The sequence below is a fragment of the Acomys russatus genome, chromosome 29 (assembly GCF_903995435.1).
Source record: "Acomys russatus chromosome 29, mAcoRus1.1, whole genome shotgun sequence".
NCBI lineage: Eukaryota > Metazoa > Chordata > Mammalia > Rodentia > Muridae > Acomys > Acomys russatus.
In genome coordinates, this window is record NC_067165.1 from 26090951 (window position 1) to 26113489 (window position 22539).

At 42.2% G+C, this 22539-nt stretch overlaps 1 protein-coding gene across 2 annotated transcripts in view; it reads right to left on the bottom strand.

Moving 5' to 3' along the window:
* Epb41 (erythrocyte membrane protein band 4.1) overlaps positions 1–22539 on the bottom strand; it is an 87694-nt gene that overhangs the window by 29496 nt on the left and 35659 nt on the right. The window contains exons 10-16 of one of the 2 annotated variants that reach the window (XM_051170936.1): positions 20259–20356; positions 19380–19552; positions 11220–11407; positions 7287–7343; positions 7085–7126; positions 6051–6113; positions 472–648 (exon numbers count right to left, since the gene is read on the bottom strand). In XM_051170936.1, coding sequence (XP_051026893.1) covers positions 472–648; positions 6051–6113; positions 7085–7126; positions 7287–7343; positions 11220–11407; positions 19380–19552; positions 20259–20356 — 798 coding nt within the window. The remainder of the gene's footprint in view (positions 1–471; positions 649–6050; positions 6114–7084; positions 7127–7286; positions 7344–11219; positions 11408–19379; positions 19553–20258; positions 20357–22539) is intronic. The other variant, XM_051170935.1, reaches the window with a different exon arrangement.

Genomic DNA, 22539 nt, shown 5'->3' on the forward strand with positions numbered 1-22539 from the left:
TCTGAAATTGAGCATTCTGCACTCTCTGGCTTCAGGGCCTCTCTCGTCTCTTATATAACTGTTAGCAACCATTCCAGGCATTTCTAAGTTGTACAAATATTCAAATAAAGTTGCTTTTTTTTTTTTTTAAATATACTCCCTTCCAATTGTGACCTTACTAAGTTTAGCAAACTCTCTAGGCACATTTTGAACATAAACAAAGCTCTACTGGCATGAAGTCAGTTTATAGACACAAACTAGCCAGAAGCAGGCAGCTCTGAGCATTTCTCAGAGCCTAGAGGACTCCTGCCACTGAACTGGGCTGCGTAAACAATGAGGGGGTGTTTGACTACTAACGTTTTATAGCGGCAACAGACTGCGAAGGCATCAAAGCCAAATTTCAGCCCTAAACTTTCAGATATAGACTATCAACATACATGACTAAAATACCTATAGCATTCAGCCCCACGGTCACGTGGACAAAGTACTCACTCCGTCTCCGGTAGGGACTTGCCCGTTGATGCTGAGAGTCCGGAAGGGTGACTGTGTGGATAAGCGCTTGTCCCACTCGCTAGGCCGTGGCTCGGGTACCGATTCCATAAAGTTCTTTTTCAGCTCGCTGATGCTGGCATGGTGCTTTTTGATCTCTTCTTGACTCTTGTCTAAATCCTACAGTTGAAAGGACAAAAAAACACAAAACAATAAATAGTTGAGACAAAAACCACACCAAAGGCAACCCATCAGAGACTGGGCACTGGCAGGAAACACCACATCCAGGACAGACGTGACTGGCCTGTAGTGTGCATTTGAATTGTAAATATACAACACTGTATATTTATTTGCCTCTTTTTTTTTCCCCTTAACAAAGTGCCATACTTGGAAGCAGTGAAGCATCACAGGCCCATAGCTCTTGCAGTTAAACTGCCCATGAAGAGTTTGCTTCTTAATTGTGTCTCCTCTTCCACAAAGGATGCAAAATCAGATCTCCACCTCCTCATCCCGAGAAATTAACCCCACAATTCCATTGCCCTCAGCTTGATGAGAGCTGACTTAGGCTCAGCTCAGACAGGATGGAGATAACAATAGGGAAACTGACGAATGTCGGACTTGGTGATACTAGCTGCTGTCCTTGGTAAGCTGCAACGCTGCAGAGTTCCTCTCTGAACGCCATAATATTTTTCCTTCTCTCTCTCTCTCTCTCTTTTTTTTTTTTTTTTTTTGTTATTCGAGACAGGGTTTCTCTGTGTAGCCCTGGCTGTCCTGGAACTCTTTGTAAACCAGGCTGGCCTCAAACTCACAGTGATCCGCCTGCCTCTGCCTCTTGAGTGTTGGGATTAAAGGCGTGGGCCACCACTCCCGGCTTGCTTCTATATTATTAAGACCTATTTTGAGTCAAGAATTTATTACTAAACTCGCTATTTCCAGCTTCCAAAGTTAATTGCTACTACAGCTTTAAAAAAAAAAAAAAAGCTTTAAAGATTTTTTTTTTTTAAATTACTCATGTCTTTGTATGTGTGCATGTCCAAGTCAGGCCAAAGGACAGCCTGAGATATCCCTCTGAGGACTGAAACACTGTCCACTTTTTGAAGTAGGGTCTCTCATTGGCCTGGAGCTTACAGTGGGTGAGGTTGGCTGGCCACCAAGTTCCAGGGATGCTCCCATGTTCGCTTCCCAAGCTCTGGGATTGTAAGCATGCATCTCCTCATGTTCATTTCCCAAGCTCTGAGATTAAAAGCATGCATCACGCATGCATCACGCCATGTTCACTTCCCAAACTCTGGGATTGTAAGCAAGCATGCATCGCCACCCCTGCCACCTTTAAATAGGCTCTAAGGATTGAACTCAGGTCCTCACACTTTACAACTGAGCCAACCCCTCACCCCCATAATGTTATTTCTTCCTCTTTTTAGTACTTTCCCTACAATATAAAAACATTACGGTTTCCAGTTTCATTTCTCTTAATATAATTCAAAATAGGGCCTTACTAGGGCTTGAGGCTCAGTGATACAGCGTTTGTTAGCACAAGCACAGCCCTGGCTTTGATCACCAGCAACACCCACAAGGACTTCTAATGGAGTCTCAAATTTCAAATCTTAAATCTCAAATCTCTCCTTGATAATTTAAAATAATTAAGCACTTTGAATATTGGGCAATTAGAGGTAGATGAAAAGCAGGTCAAGGTAATAATTTAAGGAGAGGTGACCAAAACTAAGGCTAATAAAACGTAGGCTAAGACATATTCAGATTTTTGGGGGGTTCTGTTTGAGACAGGATTTATCTGCCCTAGCTGTCCTGGAACTCTCTTTGTAGACCAGGCTGGCCTTGACCTCGCAGAGATCCTCCTGCCTCTGCCTCCTGAGTGCCGGGATTAAAGGCGTGTGCCCATCACTAGAGTTTTTTTATTAAAAAAAAAAAAAAAGCACAATTATTATTTTTTTTTACATAGATAATCAGACCAAAAGGAGTCTGATAAATTTAACCTGAAGACAAAGACTCAAATGCTCTTTGTCTAACAATACACACACATTAAAAAAAAAATAATACCTTCAAAAGTTTGAGTTTCATGTTACAGTAGCTGGAGCTTGCAGCTATAAAACAATCTTGTGTTTATGTCCCATCAGGGCAGCACTGTATCTAAGAAGAGCATGATACTAAATAGATTCCCCCAGCAAGCTGTGTGAATTTTGGGATTCATCTATTTTTGGCATTGTGGGAAATAATTTCATTTTGGAAAACAAAAATAAAAACAAAACAAAATGGCACTTTTTCGGGATCAAAATGTGTTTATGAGCTTTGTTGTTGCTTTAGGTTTTTATTTTTCTTTGTTTTGCTTTGTTTTGTTTCCTTGCAGGCAAGAAAGATTTTAACTAAATAAAACTTTCTCCAATTTGTTATCAAGGAAGAAAAAAACAAAAACAAAACAAAACAAAAAACCAATAGAAAAACCCAGGGCCTCATGTGATATCTGAACCCTGGGGCTGCTTTCTACTTTTGCCAGACTGACCCATGTGTATTTGAGAACAAAGAAAAGTAACTCCAAAAGGTAACTGAAACTTTCCATACGAAGAGAGCACCTCTTGCTTACTGAGATGAAATGTGAGTGTACGTATCTTAGGGACATGAGCCTCTCAGGGGAAACGCCTGTGTCACAGCTGAAAGCAAGGAAAGTACTGCTACGAGCTGAAGGAAAGTGTGGATAAGCTCAAGACTCAGTCTCAGGCTGAGCAACAGAAACTGGGCAGGCATATGAGAGTCTATGTGTGACCCAGCTCCTGGCTTTCAGATCTGCTTGGGCCAAGAACAACCTAACACATTTGAGATGATTAAAAGTGAAAACAAAACAAAACAAAAATGCCCAGGAGATGCTGTGCTAAACACAGCTCCCACCTAGCCTGAGCTGAGCCAGCTGATTTGTAACTCTCCTTGCCTCACTTTTGATTGGTTTGGAACCTAAGAAAAATACATTTTGCAATAAAAGTGGTAGCTTCTGAGGGAGCTTTCTCCATCCTTCTCAGCTGGTTTTATTGGAAACCTGTGGGGGTACAGAATAAAATTAAGATCTCAAAGGGACCTGTTCCAAATAGAATTTGTCACAGACATTTGCTACAGGTTCTCTCTGGGAGATGGAGGAGGAGGCGGTAGATCTAAAAATGAACTCGACCTTATTTGTGCCAGAACAAAGCATTAGTGGGGGTGTGATAAGAGAAGGGATGCTTTAAAAAAAAAAAAAAACTGCCAGAGCGACAGATAACTTGAGATAACTTCCTTGGGGGCACTTTTTATAATAACTAAGAAATATTGGTCAAATTATGTCAGGTTATGTTCAGATTAGTAATTAGTAAAATCTTATGATTTTAGCAGCAATAAAACCAAACACTTGGTTAAATGTAAAATGTTCTCAAACGGCAGTTAGTAGTTTTAAATTTCAAACACACACACTCATTCAGAAATCCCCTCTCATTATAATGCCACAGAGGAAAACACAGCATGACACAGTAATTTTGTGAGTTTCAGAAGCCACAACACACCTCGTGGAACCAATGACAAATATATGATTGGCACAGCAGGTTTGGGGAGTATTTGGAGTCGGGAGATGTTTCCCTGAGAAGGGGTGATTACTAGACATGCCCTGTCCTCCCTAGTCTCCAAAGACAAAAGGACTCAGGTCTCAGATATGGGCTAAGACAGAGATGAGTCTGGGCTTAGGAATTTTATGTTATAGGAGATAAATGTATAAAGCACTTGGCATTGTGCCATCATTCGGTATACAATTAGTGAAGGTCACCCATAATTTTTATTATTTGTATTAAGGTACTTTATATAGCAGATATTTTAAAAAATGAAATATTAAATAATCCTTACAGGCATATATTAATGAGAAAAAATGTATATGTGTATGCACACATACTAAGACTAGATCTCATGTAGTCCAGACTGGCCTTAAAATATAGAGCTGAGAATGACTCTGATCCCCTGATCTTCCTGGCTCAGCCTCCAAAGTGCGGAGATTAAAGACATACTACCATGCCTGGCTGGAAGCCTACTTTTTTTTTGGTTGTTGTTGTTGTTGTTTTTCGAGACAGGGTTTCTCTGTGTAGCCTTGGCCATCCTGGACTCACTTTGTAGACCAGGCTGGCCTCGAACTCACAGCGATCCGCCTGCCTCTGCCTCCCGAGTGCTGGGATTAAAGGCGTGCGCCACCACACGCGGCTGAAACCTAATTTTTAAAGTTTCTTCCAACTTCACATTGGAGACATTTAATACATGGCTCTTCTTTCAGGTCTCAGTTAAACGCTGTCACGCCGAATACAGCGGCATGCACCTGCAATGCCCACATTCGGGAGGCCAAGGTGAGAAGAGTGCTGACAACGCTAACTTCCCAGAGACCTTGCCAGCCTCCGAGGAGCTGCCCTATAGCAAAGCGCCATGTTTCTCTCCTACAGCTTTCTAATTGCCTGTAGCCATGGCATCGCTCTTCACTCATCTTTATTTCTCTCCCCATCATTTCCCCACCCTGCAAGCAGAAACCACGTTGTTTTTTTTTTGTTTTTTTTTTCCTTCACAGGAAAGTTAGATCCCTGGTACAAGAGTTTACACTCAAGTCTTTCGGTTCTGCTTTGAGTTGTTATATAATGTAGCCTTCAACTTCTAGATAGGAGTTTCCCTGATGTATAAACTACACTCGTCTCAACTTCTTCCATAGTGAATAATCACAATTTCTTTAAATTTCTCCCTTGGAGTTTCTTTAATCTCCAAATTGGTTTTACATTTCATATCCAATGTGGACTCCAGACTACGTAAAGTATACGAATTGAGGTGAAAGTGAATGTGATGGGAAAAGGACCTTAGGCCTCCTGTACGTTACTCTTTCTGCGAAGAAAACTGATCTAAATAATAATAATAATAATAATAATAATAATAATAATAATAATAATAATAATAACAACGCCAGCTTAACCCGCTCTGCGGCCAGGGAGAAATGACGTAGCTTCCCTGGCTTCAGTGTTTTCATCTTGAAACTGTGAAACCTCCTCAGAAGCTTACTTTACGGTTCCGCCTGCAATAACAGCCCCTCGAATGCTTAGGCTCACTTCTTCCGTGTCCTTCCAACCTTTCTTCGGTAACCTTTGCTATCTCCAAGGCAGAAGCCCACGTGAGCTATGACCACTTTCCCTCTTGCTTGACACTCTTCTCAGTTCAGAGAGGGAAAAAAAAAGTGCAAATTTGTTTCTTGAGACATTTAAGAGTTTATACTCTTGGAAAATTCAAGAAACATTTAGCAACGATGTTTAAACGTTCTGAAAGGGGGTAAAACAGCAGGACCATGTGTGGGAGAGACAGCTCCAATCATATATTTTTCTAGGTAGCATGAGAGATGAAAAATTAAAGTTCGGAGAGATGACTGCTTACCAATCATGTTTACCAACATGCAAAAGCTTTTAAACCTAAAAGTCTCTCATGCAGTGGGCATGCAGAACCAAACGCAGCACAGAACAGAGAAAAGGGGGTCAGCGAAGAACACAGAAGGTCCCAGGCAGCCAACTGAAATGTGCTTTCAAGTTCATACAAACCTCCAACATTAAATTGCTATGTCTGATATAAATGTTTTCACCATCTAGTCTCTCTCTCTTTTTCTGTGAAAATGAAAGAGGGGAAAACAGAAGCATAAAAAAATTAAAATGTTGTTCTTGCAGGAAAACAAACTGCAAATTGGCAAACGAACAAACAAACAAAAACAATTAAAAGTAAATGTCTGCAGTGCAGCATGTGCCAACATGAGATGGTCACGGAACCACAAGGACACACAGAGAGCACGGGTACCATAAGGGGATGGATGACATTGTCTGCAAACGATGGAAAGCTGTGATGATGACGTTTAAATAGACAGTGCTCCTGGCTTCATATCTTCTAACGCAATAAGATATTTTATATTTGTTTTTGAAATTGAAGTATCAGGCTATTAACCCTAAGATAACATTTAGCTCTAAAAATGTTTAAACACTATGTCCCATAGAGTGGAGAAATGCTGTAAAAACAAACAAACAAACAAACAACAACAACAACAACACTTAGCTTTTTGGGGAGTTTTAAACTGCGATATCTGACTCTCTGCAGTGTTCCGTATTCATTCAGCTAACAAGGTTACCCCGTGAGAACTGGCTCATCCCATTCTGAGGTTGGGAAACACCACGCAGCAGTTGAACTCCTACTGTTGATGCTGGAAGTCGCTGCCATGATGGCTTTTGTGATAAATGCTAATGATGCCATCGGGAAAGTTCTCGTACAGCCTGAACACGGAAGACAGGTCTGGCCCTCCTTCACCACTGCATTTTACTAAGGTATTTCCCTATACCTGGATAAAGCCTGCCCCTGAATAGTCTAAAGTTCTGCCTTCTTTGCGTGCGTATATGTGTGTGTAGATACGCATGACAGCTACACTGCTTGAAGGTTCCCCACACAACGGCTCTCTCGGAGTAATTTCTGATAAAGAAAAAAAAAAAAAAAAAAAAAAAAAATCAAAGGCCGGACCACTGTCTCTTTAACACACTGTAATCAGCACGGGTGAAATGGCGGCACAGTTGTGTGAAAGTGAAAAATGGCTAACCTTCCTCATTCTGATCAGATCTTCAGTTTTTCCTGCAAGCTTCTGTTTTGCCACAGTTCAGTAAAGGGGGGGAAAAAAAGATAAAATATTGGCTCATTGAAGTTTGTCTGAATCTTTTATGTATTTTAGGAAAAGGGAATGGGGGAGAGTTAAAAACTGAGGGGGGGAAGAGGAAAGAAACAAGTGGCCTGTTGGCACAAACCTGTGTTTGGTCACCATTTGAGGTAGGTACTGTGACCTCGGTGTGGGTTTGTTCCACCTACATTTAAGAAATAAAATAGCAAAACATTTTAGGTTAGCAGGCTTCCATGAATAGTTAAGCTGCTTCATGAAGCTGGGCGTAAAATATACTGAGAAAGGATCACCACACAACAGGGAAGGTTTCACTCCCAGTGCCACCTGTTAGTTCATCAGGACAGTTTCAAGGCTGAAGAAGTAATATGGATAGCCAAACTATCAAAAGACAACTGAGTTAGTCATTCTATTAATGCAAAAGCATTTTAATACTTATTTATTAAAAAAAAAAAAAAGCTACTCACAAAAGCAAGAATCTAGGCCTAATGCTAAGCTATATGCTCTTGTTTATGACCTGGAAGTATTTTAATGAGTGGGTGAGCGTGAGTGTGTGTGCGCGCGCGCGTGTGCGCTTGCACACGTGCATATGCATGTGTGTATACATCGTGGCACTTGTGTGGAGGCCAGAAGACAATCTCAGGTGTCAGTCTTTACTTTCTACCTTGTTTAAGACAGGGTCTCTCTTGCTGACTGAGGTTCATGCTCCACTTTCCTGATTCTGCCTCCCTTCTCCCAGTAGGGATGTGTGTTGAGATTATAGACACAAATGCTACTGAGGGTTCTGAGGATCTGAACACAGGCAAACACTCTAGGCACTGAATCGAGCCCTCCACCTCAGGGGTACTTTAAACCATATTTGAGAACAGATTTACAAATAAAGCTATAGATGTGTAATATACATGATAGAAATAAGATATTTTTTTTGTGGTTTAAAGCACATGTAATAAAGCACATAAGACACCAAACCCGTAAATACAAAAGATTCTGTTAGTTGATCAGTTGATCAATACACTTAAGGAGATAGTTTTACTCTTCCATTTACTGAAAAAGAGAACATCAAAATAAATTACATGCAAATTGTAACTAACACATGCAACAAACTACTTCCGCCTCAACTGCAACAGCCAGCATTGCAGTTTCCTCTCTAGGAAACCGTCTTGGCAGACGGACAAGATTTATCCTTAGTAGCAGCAGAGGAATACTATCCTAAGGATGCCTGTGTATCTTTGGGATGCAGCTAGAAATAACCACCTTATACTCGGAAACTGGAGTAATTATTTAAAACTCTGGTTGTGACAAGGAAACACAGCAGAGTGAGTACTGCACAAAGCACTGTTTATTTCAAATTTAGAAACTGAATTGTCTAAGGGTTAAATCAGTTCTGTTATTATGACTCATTTTTTACAGAACCTCATCAACTTGTGATCTTGACATATTCTTTTAACTCGCACAAAGCAGCATTGCTCTGGAGAGCAGTGTCACTGTGCTATTTTCTCTAGGTTGAATATAAAAACCATTAGCTAAGACCAGACTTTGCAATACTGCCAAACATACATGCACAGCCAACCATGACACTTTTTACTACGACATAATTAACAATTGGGTCGCCTCTCTCTGGATCCCGGTAAACAAGTTCATTCACTTGTCTGAGCTTAACTTTTCTTAAGTATTAAAGAAAAAGATAATGTTTCAGTTTCTGGCTTGTTTGTTTGTCTGTTTTTGAGACAGAGTTTCATTAGGTAGCTTGAGCTGTCCTCCAACTGTCTCCCAAGATCTGGAATTACAGACATGTGCCACCATGGCTAACTTAAAACAAATGTAATGTCTTGATAGAACTATGTATACTCTGCAAATACTAGTCTTAAATTATTTCATAAAGCTTAGGTTCAATAACGTCTTTTGGGTTCTTAGTAATCTAGCAGCAAGAGAAAGAGAGACAGACAGACAGAGACAGAGAAAGAGAAACACACACACACACACACACACACACACAGAAAGAGAAAGAGAGAGAGAGAAAGAAAGAGAGAGAGAGAGAGAACGAACGACACAGCGAGTTGGTGCCAAGGACAACACATCCAACCAGATGAAAGTGCTGAGGTTGACAGGGTCATAGGCCGGTTTAATGGCAAGTTTAAAACCCATGCTATCTGCGGGGCCATTCGCAGGATGGGTGAGTCAGATGATTCTATTTTCCGTTTGGCTAAAGATGATGGAATTGTCTCCAAGAACTTTTGATCAGAAGATATTGGGAATATTTGTCATAAATAAAAATGAGGAAGTGGGGGGAGGGGGGAGCACACCTTGGGGCTGGAGAGATGGCTTAGCCATTAGGACCATGGTCTGCTCTTCCAGAGGACCAGGGTTCAATTCCCAGCACCCATATGGCCTCACAACTGTCTGTAACTCACACACAACTCCCTCACACAGACATACATACAGACCAAACACAAATGCACATAAAAAAAAGTTAAATGAAGAAAAAAAAGAATTGAGGTCCAAAAGAAGCAAACAGTGGTGCATTGCTATATCCCAGCTATTAGGAAGACTAAAGCAGAAGATTTCTTTGGTGAGATTGAAGGCGAGCACCACCCCTGGCCTGGCAGAAGGATTTCTTGAGTGCAGGTGTTCAAGTACAGCCTGGGAAATAAATGTGCAAACCCCATTTCACTCTGCCAAAGCTTGAAGGGCAGAGGGAACCTATTTTTGAAGTACTTGCATGTTTTATGGACAAAAGGAAAACTGATGAGATAGCAAAAGATCAGAGGTGACTTGGCCATTCAGGAAGACCCCTTGACAACTCCAATAGCCTGATACTTTATCAATATTTAAAAAGGACAGTCAAAAGTTGCTAGCTGATATATTCCAACACTAAAAACCAGGCAGGTATTCAAAGGCCATACAGAACCTGAAGACCAATGTCGTGGACACCAGGCCGGTTACAAAAATACAAACACCCTGCAATTCACTCAAAGACAGAGAGCCTGTGTGTCATATTTAAGAGTTAAAAAAACAGGGCCAGGAGATGGCTCAGTGGTTAAGAGCACTGTCTGCTCTTCCAAAGGACCTGGGTTCAGTTCCTAGCACCCGTATGGCAGCTCACAACTGTCTGTAACTCCAGTTCCAAGGGATCTGACACCTTCACAGTAATGCACATAAAAATGTAATTAAATAATTTATTTTTTTAAAAAAATAGCTGTCCACTGTTCTACACTTAATCAGATATTGACTTGGCTCCATAAGAATGGGCCTGATCTGCAGGATAATCATTATACAAAAGAGAAAGCACTTCCTAAGGCCTTCACACAAAGTGTTCATATGAAGGCCATTCCTCGTCGCCCCTTTATAACAGTGAGACCTGCATCTAGTTTAACAAACCTAAACTAGGTCTGTGTCAGTGTTATTTAAAAGCTTGAATATATATATATATATATATATATATATATATATATATATATATATATATATATAAAAAAGATTAGTCCAGTTATGATTTTGGGAGATTTGCTAACTAATGTGATTTTTTTTTAAACACAGCACAGTGACTCCGGGTTTGCTCAACTCAGAATGATCACCTCAGAAGCATTTCTCCTACACAACAGATCTTCTTCACATCTAGCCGTCTGCTGTTTAAAACTGGTCTGCAGAGACGCCTCAGCAGTATACCCGGCTTTGGTTCTCAGCACCTACACCATGAAGCATACTGCCTCTAACTCCAGTCCCCGAGGATCTGATGCCCTCTTCTGACCTCTGCAGACACTGGGCACGACATGGTGCACATATATTAAGTTCAAGCAAAACACTCATACACATAAAATTAAAAATAATCCTTAAAAAAAAAATCAGAAAAGACTTAAATAGGTATATAAATGTACTTTAGGCAATATCTATAATTTAAAAAATCAAATTCTACAAAAATATACAAAAGCAGTTGATGAAAGGCGGTTGCTTTCAGGAACAGTGAGAAACAGCAACTTTGTCGGGAGCCTGCAAGATTCAGTTGCTCTGAAACATCTGTGGGTTGGAACGTACGCCCTGGTCTAAGGCAGCTGAGATGACATACCTTCCACGCTTCTGTGGGCTCGGGCTCAGCTGGCTCAGGAGGCTCTCCTTCCCTCTTCACTTCAACCTTCACAGCTTCCTTTGGTGTTTTTTTGGCAGATACGCCCGGCCCTTCTGTGACCTGACTCTGAGCAATGGCTGGTGCGGAGGTGGGCCTAGGACTTCGGTCTGTGGATTCGGCAGCCGCTGCTATGTGAGGAAAAGAGGGAATAGATGAAGGCAAGTGTATACAATGCTCTTCCTGTGTGTACATCTACAGGCCAGAAGAGGGCACCAGATCACATTATAGATGGCTGTGAGCCACCATGTGGTTGCTGGGAATTGAACGCAGGTCCTCTGGAAGAGCAGTCAGTGTTCTTAACCTCTGAGCCATCTCTCCAGCGCGAATAACACTTTTTAATGGCTAAGTAATATTTCACTGTATAAACAGACTACATTTTCATTATCTATTCATCAGTCGAGAAACATTTAGTGTTTCCCTTTCTTTTAAACCATCTCGTAGGCCCGGTTCATTTCTCTTAATGTTTCCTGGTACTCTCCTCATAGCTCCATCCTCTTCTTCCTTCTCTTTCTCCTGAAAACTAGGACACCTTAACAACTGCTTCATAAGTGCTGAATTTAGAAAAAATTGAACAAAAAAAAAAGCAAACCCATTTAACTTATATATAGTCTGTTAGTTTAAAAACAAAACTGGCAATGAAAGGTAGATTCATGACAGCTTTCCCAATATGCCTGTATTTATTTCAAAAAATAAATTTATTGCCAGGCGGTGGTGGTGGCGCACGCCTTTAATCCTAGCACTTGGGAGGCAGAGGCAGGCTGATCCCTATGAGTTCGAGGCCAGCCTGGTCTACAATGTGAGTTCAGGACAGCCAGGGCTACACAGAGAAACCCTGTCTTGAAAAAAGAAAAAAAAAAAAGCAAAAACAAAAATAAATTTATTAATTTCAAAACCACAAATATGTTTATTTTCAGATGGTTTCAGGAACCAAGACATCTAATTTACTGGAGGAAATGATGTCTGTTTTCTTTTTGTCTTGTTGTTTTCTGTAAAGTCTCTACAGAATGATTACGAAATAACTTGATAAATAAATGGCTCTTCTGATAAAAACAGGGACTACTGGTTGATGTGTGTGAACGCAAATCTTTGAACCAGACATCCTTTCTTTAATCACTTGACTAGCATTATCTCGAAGAATACTGGACTTTCATCCAAAATTAGTGGAGCTCCCTCTCCCCCTTTCCAAAGTCTTCCAGCCCTGTTCTCTGAGGTACTTAGGGCACTGGCTGACCACCCCACCCCACCCACCCCGAGGGCACATTATTAGCCTCTAGAGATGGCTTTGGTGTTGCAACTGGGGCAGAGAGAGAAAGGAGGTACTGACGTCTACTGCATCCAGGCAAGGACAGCTGAGGAGACGCCTGCCTGGGCCGCTTTTGAGAGAAGAACCAATACAAGCTGACAATAAAAACCTCTGCACATAGCTAACTGCTGCTTGGGTTTGAACTATCTGGCATCTTCCTTAGGTGACTTAGTTAAAAACAGGGGTTGGGGCTATAGCTCAGTGATAGGTTGCTTGCTTAGCATGCAGGAGGCCCCCCAACATCACAAAGGAAAACAAGAAATGATCACTATTGCTAGTTTTGAATCGACATTATTTTCTTTCAGGATTGAAAAGCAAGTGTCCATGCATTTTGTAGTAAACCTTACTAAGTGGACATTGTCTAAGAAACTAAGTTTGTGGGCGGGGGGGTGGGGGCATTGGTTTTTTTAAAATTTTTTTTAATATTTATTTATTTATAATATGATTTAATTTTGTTTCTTTGTTTGAGAGAGGATCTTTTCTACATAGTCCTGGCTGCTCTAGAATTTAGTGTATAGACCAGGCTGGCGTCAGACTCTCAGAGATTTGCCTGCCTCTGTCTCCTAAATGCTGGGGCTAAAGATATGTACCACCACACCACACCTGCCTTTAATATTCCATTAAAAATTTTTAAATTTCATTATCAGTGTGTCTGTGTGCGTGTTGTGTGTGCGTGTGCGTGTGTGTGTGTGTGTAAACACATATCACAGCATGTGTGTGAATGTCAGAGGATAACCCTGGGCAATTGATTCTTTCCTTCCATTTTGGGATGGGAGATTGAACTCAAGCTATCAAGCTTGCAAGCCAAGGGCTATTTTTACCCACTGAGCTGTCTCAAGGGCTCTGATTTAGTATTTCAGGTAACAGACCATCATGCTTTCTTGAACTGAGACTTAGAGATTTTAATACTCCTTCATGGAAACCTCACACTTTTTTGTTTGTTTTTGAGACAGGGTTTCTCTGTGTAGCCTTGGCCGTCCTGGACTCACTTTGTAGACCAGGCTGGCCTCGAACTCACAGCGATCCGCCTGCCTCTGCCTCCCGAGTGCTGGGATTAAAGGCGTGTGCCACCACGCCCGGCCTGTACTTTCTTTCCTCTTCAGACTACTGAAGATAATTTATTCTGATACATTTAGATTTGTAAACTGTAAAAAATGAAGCAAAACAAAGAAAAAATTAAAAGCCAGAACAGACTGGGAAATGGAAGGTTAACACCTATCCTTATGCATATTACACCAAGAAATGTTCATTATCCTGTAACGCTCTCCAGAGAAAGACTTCTCAGAGGGTGCCTAGCGCAGGAACAGCCGAAGTGCAGAGCCTGTCTCATCTTGCAGTGACAGATCTGTGGCCGCTTGCGAGTCCCTGTTGCTAATGGGTGCTCTCAGCTAGTCAACGCAAGAGTGGCAGATGGCAAAGCAAACCTAACAAAACAAGCGAAATGACAAAATATTTTTCTCACAGTTGTGTTAAAGACTCCTATTACGTGTGTATCCACACCTCCTCTCAAAGAATTAATTCGACTCTGCCTGAAATCATAGAAGCACAGCCCTTGCTTTCACCATGTGGTATTTTCCACGTGAATTTGGTTCAAACCCCATACCTAATACTGCAGAGTCAAATGATTTGTCTTCAGCGCTCCTACTGTGTAGGGGAAAGCAGACACAGATATGAAAACTAATGGCTAGACACAGAGGTGGTAATGGTTCAGAAACTGGAAAATGCCAGTTACAGCGAACATCCCTCACTAGGAAAAGTAACAGGAAACAGGTGAGACCTGAATCGTGAGCCTCAGTCACACACAGTGGCGCTAGGAAAAGGGACTTAAGTTTCCTGTGCAACGTGGAAGGTGCTAACTGTAGGAGAGTTGGGGAGAGAGTACTCAACAGATAGAAAAATATGTAATGAATTCTAAATATCAATAACTTCTAACATACTTCAGTACTTATATTCAATTTGTTGTGAGTTAATATTATTTCAAGAATATGTTGGGCAAAAATTAATTATGCACACAGTGGCATGCAATTCAACTGAAAGATACCACTTTCCTTCATTTTTGCAGTGAGGAGACTGAACACTATAGATCACAGTAGCTTTATTGGAATATAATTTGCATATTGTACCATTTGCTCATTTAAAGTATATCTGAATGTTTATTAGTATAGTAGTGATTTGTTTCTAAGATGTTTCGGCTTTGGTCAGGGAGGTGAGTCAGCTGGTAATGTGCTTGTGGCCAAGCCTAAGGCCCTGACTTGAGACTCTCAGCACTCCCGCACTAGCTAAGGACACATCTGTAAACTTTGCCCTGGGCTGGAGAGCAGATCGCTGGAGCTCACTGACAAGCCAACCTAGCAAACTGGTCAGCTCCAGGCTCAGTGAGTGACCCTGTTCCCAAACTATAGATGGGATGTAACTAAGAAAGACACTTGATGCCAACCTCTGGCCTCCATGTGCACACACCTACACGAACACATATGTACACACACCTGCTCAGCATACATGTGCATGCGCACGCACATACACTGCTTTAATTCCAGGCTAGCGCATAGTTCAGCGGCGGAGCACTTGCTTAGCATGCCTGAGTTCCTGGGTGTGAGCCTTTGCACCAAGAAAAAGGTAACTGGCAGTGAGCACTATTACTTCACATGTTAGCTATTACAGGATTCTTGAGTCCGTATAGAAAACACTTAACTTTAAAACCTCAGTGTCTTCCATTTCTTTTCTTTTCTTTTCTTTTTTTTTTTTTTTTTGGTTTTTCGAGACAGGGTCTCTCTGTGCAGCCTTGGCTGTCCTAGACTCACTTTGTAGACCAGGCTGGCCTCGAACTCACAGTGATCCGCCTGCCTCTGCCTCCCAAGTGCTGGGATTAAAGGCGTGCGCCACCACCGCCCAGCGTGTCTTCCATTTCTAAAGGCTCTGCCCAAAGTGCTGGTGTGAACACACAGAAATACTGGTTTCACATGCCACTGCTGGCTGACAAGACCAGGAGAGTGTGTGGGGGTGGGGGGGGGTTGGGGGGGTGTGCGCGCGTGCACACATGAGTGCAGGTCCCTGCAGAGTCCAGAAGGAGGCTTGGAATCCCCTGGAGCTGTGGTTACAAGCAGTTGTGAGCTGCCTGATGTGGGTGCTGGAAAGTGAACTCAGATTCTCTGTAATAGCAATATATGCTCTTAACACTGAGATATCTCTCCAGCCCTAATTATATTTTTTTAAGGAAAGTAATAGGCTAGGAAAATGGTTTGGTGTATTAAGAGCTAGCTGCACAAATGTGAAGACTTGCGTTCAAATCCCTAGATTCCACATAAAGCTGGTACAGTAGTGTGCATCTGTCATCTCAGTGCTCCCTGGAAACAAAGACAAAACCCCTAGAAGCTCTGGGCCAGCTAGCCTGGTGTATACAGCAATGGCCTTCGGATGTCCACATGCACGCTGTTGCTAAGCACATCTGTACCCGCTCACCCCCACACATGCAGCAATAATAACAGAAGTCAAAACAAAATAAAAGGAGAGTAGATCCAGTAGGAAAAGTCTTCAACTGCTCAGAGCAGTAGTTCTCAACCTGTGGATCATGACCCCTTTCATAAGCCTGTATGTCCAAAAATATTTACATTATGATTCATAACCACAGCAAAATTACAGTTATAAAGTAGCAACCAAAATAAGTTTACGGTTGGGGGGGGGGTGTCACCACAGCATGAGGAACTGGGTGTTCCTAGCACCCACACTGGTCAGCTTGCCACTACCAGTGGCACCGGATCCAGAGGACCTAATATCATCTTCCGGCATCCGAGGGTACACTCATACTCACGTGCACATACGCACACACAAACACACATACATGTGACTAAAAATAAAATAAAGCTCACATGTCAGAGGACAGTCCTGGCTTCTGCTTCTACTTCTAACTAGCTCTCTGACTTTGGTGAATTGCTTTCATTCTAAAGTTAAGTTAGAATGAGCAGGTGATGGAGAGATAGCCCAGTGATCAAGAACGTGTGTTGTTCTTCCGGAGGACCCAAGTTCAATTCTCAGCACCCACATGGCCGCTCACGACTGTCTGTAACTCCAGTTCCAGGGGACCCGACAGCCTCCATGTGAGCAGAACACCAGTGCACATAAAATAAAAGTAAATAAATGATAATAATGATAACTGTCAGAAGACAACTAAAGAAATCAGAAAAGGACTGGTTCAATAAAAGTGTAAAGAAAAGTTGCCAGGGGCTGGAGAAATGCCTCAGAGGTTAAGAGCACTGGCTGCTCTTCCAAAGATCCTGATTCAATTCCCAGAAACACTTGGTGGCTCACAACCATCTATAATGAGGTCTGGTGCCCTCTTCTGGACCGCAGGCAGAATACTGTATGCATAATAAATAAATAAATCTTAAAAAAGAGAAAAGAAAGACAGACAGACAGAACGACAGACAGAAAGAGAAGTTGCCAGGCATGATGGTGCACACCTTTAATCCCAGCACTAGAAAGGCAGAGGCAGAGAGATCTCTGAGCTCAAAGCCAGCTTGGTCTATAAAGCAAGTTCCAGGACATCCAGAGCTATACAAAGGAATCCTGTCTTAAAACCAAAAACAAGCAAAAAGAAAAAGGAAAAGGAAAAAGGAATAAGGGAAGATATGAGTTGGGATGGCTTAAAATAAAATATACAACGGGGGGGGGGGGGGGGGGGAAGCTTAAAATTGGGTTTAGCTAAGTGGTAGAACATTTGTCTGCAGAGAAATCTAGGCAATTAATACATATGATTTCTACAAATAAAGCTTTCTAATTTGTTCACATTACTAAAGATCATTAACATTTGAATTTTAAATTTTGACTCTGAGAAAGGAATGGCACATCAGGTATAGTGTGCACATAGCTCTGAAACCCCATGTAGTGGGAGGGCCATGAAAAGTGGTGTCTGACACACCCGGGTTTTTATCCACACTCTTTGCATGTCACAGAGATCTTGGAAAAACATCAGTTTTCATATGCAAAAAATAGCTTTAAAAATGAGCTCCTCACACTGAAGATCAGTGGAGAGTGGGTGACTTACGGGATAAGAACTGCGCTACTTCATGGTATCATGTGAGCACAGCAAAGGCATGCAGGCTGAGTGACTACACAAAGCAGAAACCTTGTTTCTCTACATCTCAGACTCTGCTCTCCCTGGAGTCTCTCCTCCCACTAAATGATCAACCCCAGGGATAAAACTTGATTTTCTCTTCCATGTCATTTCCAATATTTAGTTTACTGGCAATGCTGTCAGCCCTACTTCCAAAAGAATCCCCAACTGCTTTCCACTGTCCACAGCTGCCCTCGTTCTCACCCATGCCCTGTGTCAGCCTCCCATCCTGCTTCTGGTTTAACCCTCAATGCAGGTGGAGCCTTTACTGCCCAGGATGCGAGGTAACAGCAGTCAGGTCAGGTCACTCTTTCCAATACTTTCCCACTGTAATGAAGAGAAAATCTAAACTCCTTGTTGTGGGCCTATAAGGCCTTTGACAGTCTGGCTCCTGCCAGCTGCTCAGCTGCTCTGACCACACTTTATGTTGCTCTCCCGTCTGTCTGTCTGTCTGTCTGTCTATCGATCTGCCTATCTATCACTCTTAATGGAAAGCTCAGTTTCTCTGTGGCAGCCACATTTCAGGTTGGTTTTTTTTTTTTGTTTGTTTGTTTGTTTTGTTTTGTTTTTGAAGACAGGGTTTCTCTGTGAACATTTCAGGTTCTTAACAACCACAGCAATTCTGAGTCAACATCACATGTATTTCCATTGGCGCAGAAAGTTCTAAGGGACTGGCAAACGCTCACTCCTCCCTTCAGGAATACATACTGGCTGCTCCTCCGTCTGGAGCGTCTCATCTAGACTTTGGGATGGTTAGTTACTTCTCACAGCTCAGGTTTTAATCAAACGATGTTCTTCTGGGGAACCTTCTGAATTTAACTGGATCCTAATCTGAAACAGCTCTTCTATCCCCCCACCTGGGGAGACTTAGCACGCCTGTCTGTCTGTCTGTCTGTCTGTCTCTCTCTCTCTCTTTTCTTCATAGCACTCACAACTATCTGAAGTTATTTGTCCTAAGGAATGAAAACCCCACGAAGACGAAGGCCACATTCAATACCTACAGCGGCACCTCCAGGGAACAGCACTAGGCACACAGGAAATGCAAAATGTGACAGAACAAAGCAAAACAAAAACAAAAAAACCAAAAAAAACCCCCGAGTTAAACACCTCTCTAAATCTATTGGTACTCATCCAATACTGCCTGGCAGCGAAACTTCACTGCTCTTTTTCTTAAGACGGTTTTCTTTAACTCTGTTGTTGGTTTTGTTTTTTTTTTTGTTTGTGTGCTTTTGAGACACGGTCTCACGATGTAGCCTTGGATGGCATGGAACTCTGTGTAGGCTAGGCTGTTACAGAGCCCCACCTGCCTTTGCCTCCCAAGTGCTTGGGAGTGCTAGGATTAGCAGCGTACACCCCACTCCCAGCCTGGCTTTCCTAAGTCTGAATTAGACAGGAACATCCGTTTCACCTTGCCACTGAGGTTCTTTGTAAATAAGTCAGAGATAGTTGGATCCTTATAAATACACATACCTCCCATTCGGTTATGGCGGCAGGTTTATAATTCCAGCACTCAGGAGGTCAGAACAGGAAGCTTAAGAACTTGAGGCTAGTCTGAGGTATATAGCAAGTTCTAATCTCAAAACAACTCAAAACAAAACAAAACAAAAAACAAAAACAAAAAAATAAACCCCTTACTTTTCCTTTATCTTTCTCTAAAGATGACAACAATATCAGTAATATCACAAACCTCCATCGAGGCTTCTGGATGCCCGTTTGCTTGCTGTCCGCTCAAAGTGTGGAGCAGGCCTGTCAATCAGAGCACTGGCCTGCCTGGTTTGTGCTTGAGTCCGGCCACTGTATCGAAATTTGGAACCAAGGGCAAGAAATTTGCTTTTGGGAATGGTGTCTGTGGAAGTCAGTCTAGGAGAGAAAAATCATGATAATTGTGTTATTTTGTTGCATTACTTTATCATTGTGACTATATAACTAAAAATCAAACCAAGAATAAAAATGTTTTCAAATTCTTGTCATTTATTTTAGTAGTTAAGAGATTTCTAGTCAAGCATTCCTTGTTGTAAGTCTTAAGCAACCAGAATTAATTTAGTTGGGACCTATATTAAAAACATTACGTCTCTATAAACAAGGTTTTATGGTTTTCAAAACACCTGATAGCACTGCAGGATTTACACTACATCCTTGAAATATTTCCATCACTTTACAGATACAGGAAACTGAACCCCACCCCCCCACCCACCCCCAACCCCACCCCACCCCACCCCCACAGGAAGAAGTTACTTGCTTGAGGCTACAAAGCTATTAGGAGGCGGGGCAGTAGCAACCCAAGCCCAGGACTGAGTTCAGCTGCTGTGAAAGCAGCCAGTCCTGCTAGCTTGCGCCCCGTCCCACTCCTTAGTTCTGTTGTCCCTTTACAGTGCAGGAAAAGGCACTCTGGGAATGCTGAGGCATGCTTTCCAACCAAAACTGGGGGGAACTAGATTTACTTTGTCTTGATTAAGCCACTCTCACCTGAGCTAAATAAAATGCCAGCCCTACAGAGAAGAGAATTTCAAAATAGAAATGTACCCAAATGATGTATCCTTGAGAAACGCTCGAGTGAGAACAATACCTGAAAAACGTGTGATGCTCCACACAGACTTTCCATAATTTCTTAGCTGCTCGGTAACTGGGAAGCTTGAAGCCAATGGTACTTTCATATTGTTCTTGCTATAAAGATACAAATAAACACAAACATAAGTATTATTCAATTATAGTGACACAGAGCCTGAGAAATATGACACTTTTTTTTTTTTTTTTTTTTTTTTTTTGCGAGACAGGATTTCTCTGTGTATCCTTGTCTGTCCTGAACTAGCTTTGTAGATCAGGCTGGCCTTGAACTCACGGAGGTCAGCCTGCCTCTGCCTCTGCCTCCCAAGTGCTGGGATTAAAAACCTGTGCCACAACGCTCGGCTGCAAAGTATGATACTATTAAAGAAATGCTTTTAAATACAAAGAATGTCTGGGGGTTGGGGGAAATGATTCAATGGCTCCAGAGGACTAGGAGTCAATTCCTAGAACCAACATGGTGGCTCTCAACCATCTGTTACTCCATTCCCCAGGGATCCAACACCCTCTTCTGACCTCCATGGGTACTCGGCATGAATGTGGTGCACAGGCATACATGTAGGCAAAACATCCATACGCACAATACACACACACACACACACACACACACACATATATATATATATATATATATATTTTGAGACAGGGTTTCTCTGTGTAGCCTTGGCTGTCCTAGACTCACTTTGCAGACCAGGCTGGCCTCGAACTCACAGCGATCCCCCTGCCTCTGCCTCCTGAGTACTGGGATTAAAGGCATGCGCCACCACACCCAGTGATATATTTTTTTAATTAAAGAAGTTACCTTAGTTTTTTTTTTTTTTTTCTTCCTAAAAGAAATCTGCTCAGCAAGGGAGGCCTTTTCCAAAGCGATAAGGCCAGGAGATACGCCATCTGATACTTACGCATCCTCTTTGTTGTTTTAGAACGCACACAATACATGGGCATTCTTCTGAGACATGCGTTGGTCAACCCTTGACTGTCTAGAACTGCGTTCCCTTGGTCACAGACCTGCATCTGTAACCTCAGATTACACAATAATCAGGGAAGGAGGCATCCAGGAATTTCTCCAGCCAGTCAATATGATTACGCAATAGGAATTAGCCATGGAGCTAAACATCTGTCCGGAGCCAGATTACTTTTTCCTTTCTTTTCTTTTTTAAAGGCAGAGTCTCACTGTGCTGCCTTGGCCAGCTGACTGTGTAAACCTCAGAGCTCTGGAACTCCTTGTGTGCGCCCTCCTTGTCCAGCCCTGATTCTTTTCACTTTTAAAATTGGCAAAGTGAAAATTACAAGTACTGCCAGTGTTCAGCCATGTCTGGCGTACGCACATGCTATAACACAGCCAGATGAAGTTAACTGGCTTTGGGCCAACTCACGAGTCTCGTGTGTGTGTGTGTGTGTGTGTGTGTGTGTGTGTGTGTGTGTGTGTGTGTATGTGTGATCTTTGTGGGGAAGGTCAGTGCTGTAGATTAAACACAGGCCTCACACACACACTAGTGTGCCTCTCAGCAACTTTCTTTCTTTTTTTTAAAAAGGATTTATTTATTTATTAAGTGTACAGTGTTTTGCCTTCATGCACACCAGAAGAGGACACCAGACCTCATTATAGATGGCTGCGAGCCACCATGTGGTTGCTGGGAACTGAACTCAGGACCTTTGGAAGAACAGACAGTGCTCTTAACCTCTGAGCCACCTCTCCAGCCCCCCTCAGCAACTTTCAAGAACTCATCCTTTTGGAGCCTATAGTCACCACATTGCACAATAAGTCACTGGTACTTACTCCCCTGTTCTTGAATTATTATACTTTTTCTTTTCCTGACACTGCCAGGGCTACTGGAAACACATACTTTTGGTCTGGCCTCTTTGTCTCCACCTCAAGCACACTTTGTAAATGGAAAAGGGAGCAGGTTTATTCTGAGTGCTGTTACTGCCAGCCACCGTACGCACATACAATTATGATTTTACCCATGAAGAAACCAAGGTCACAGAAGTTATCTGCTCACTCGGTTCCTTAATGGCGTAGCCCTCTACTGCAGTCATAGCACCCCACTTCTACTACAGCCAGAGCACCTCAATTCTCAGAATACTGGTGTTCCCAACTGATTAGAGAAAGAGGCATGTATTTTCACTATATATTGGACAGTAGGGACTTCAAAGCCAAGGACTTCCCATAATATTTGTTAATATTTCTCTGCATGTGCCTTTTTCTGCCTTCCTATATTAAAATGCAAGCTGGCTGAAGAATGGCATCCTTTCGCTTACTGTTAGGTTTCTAGCCCCTAGAA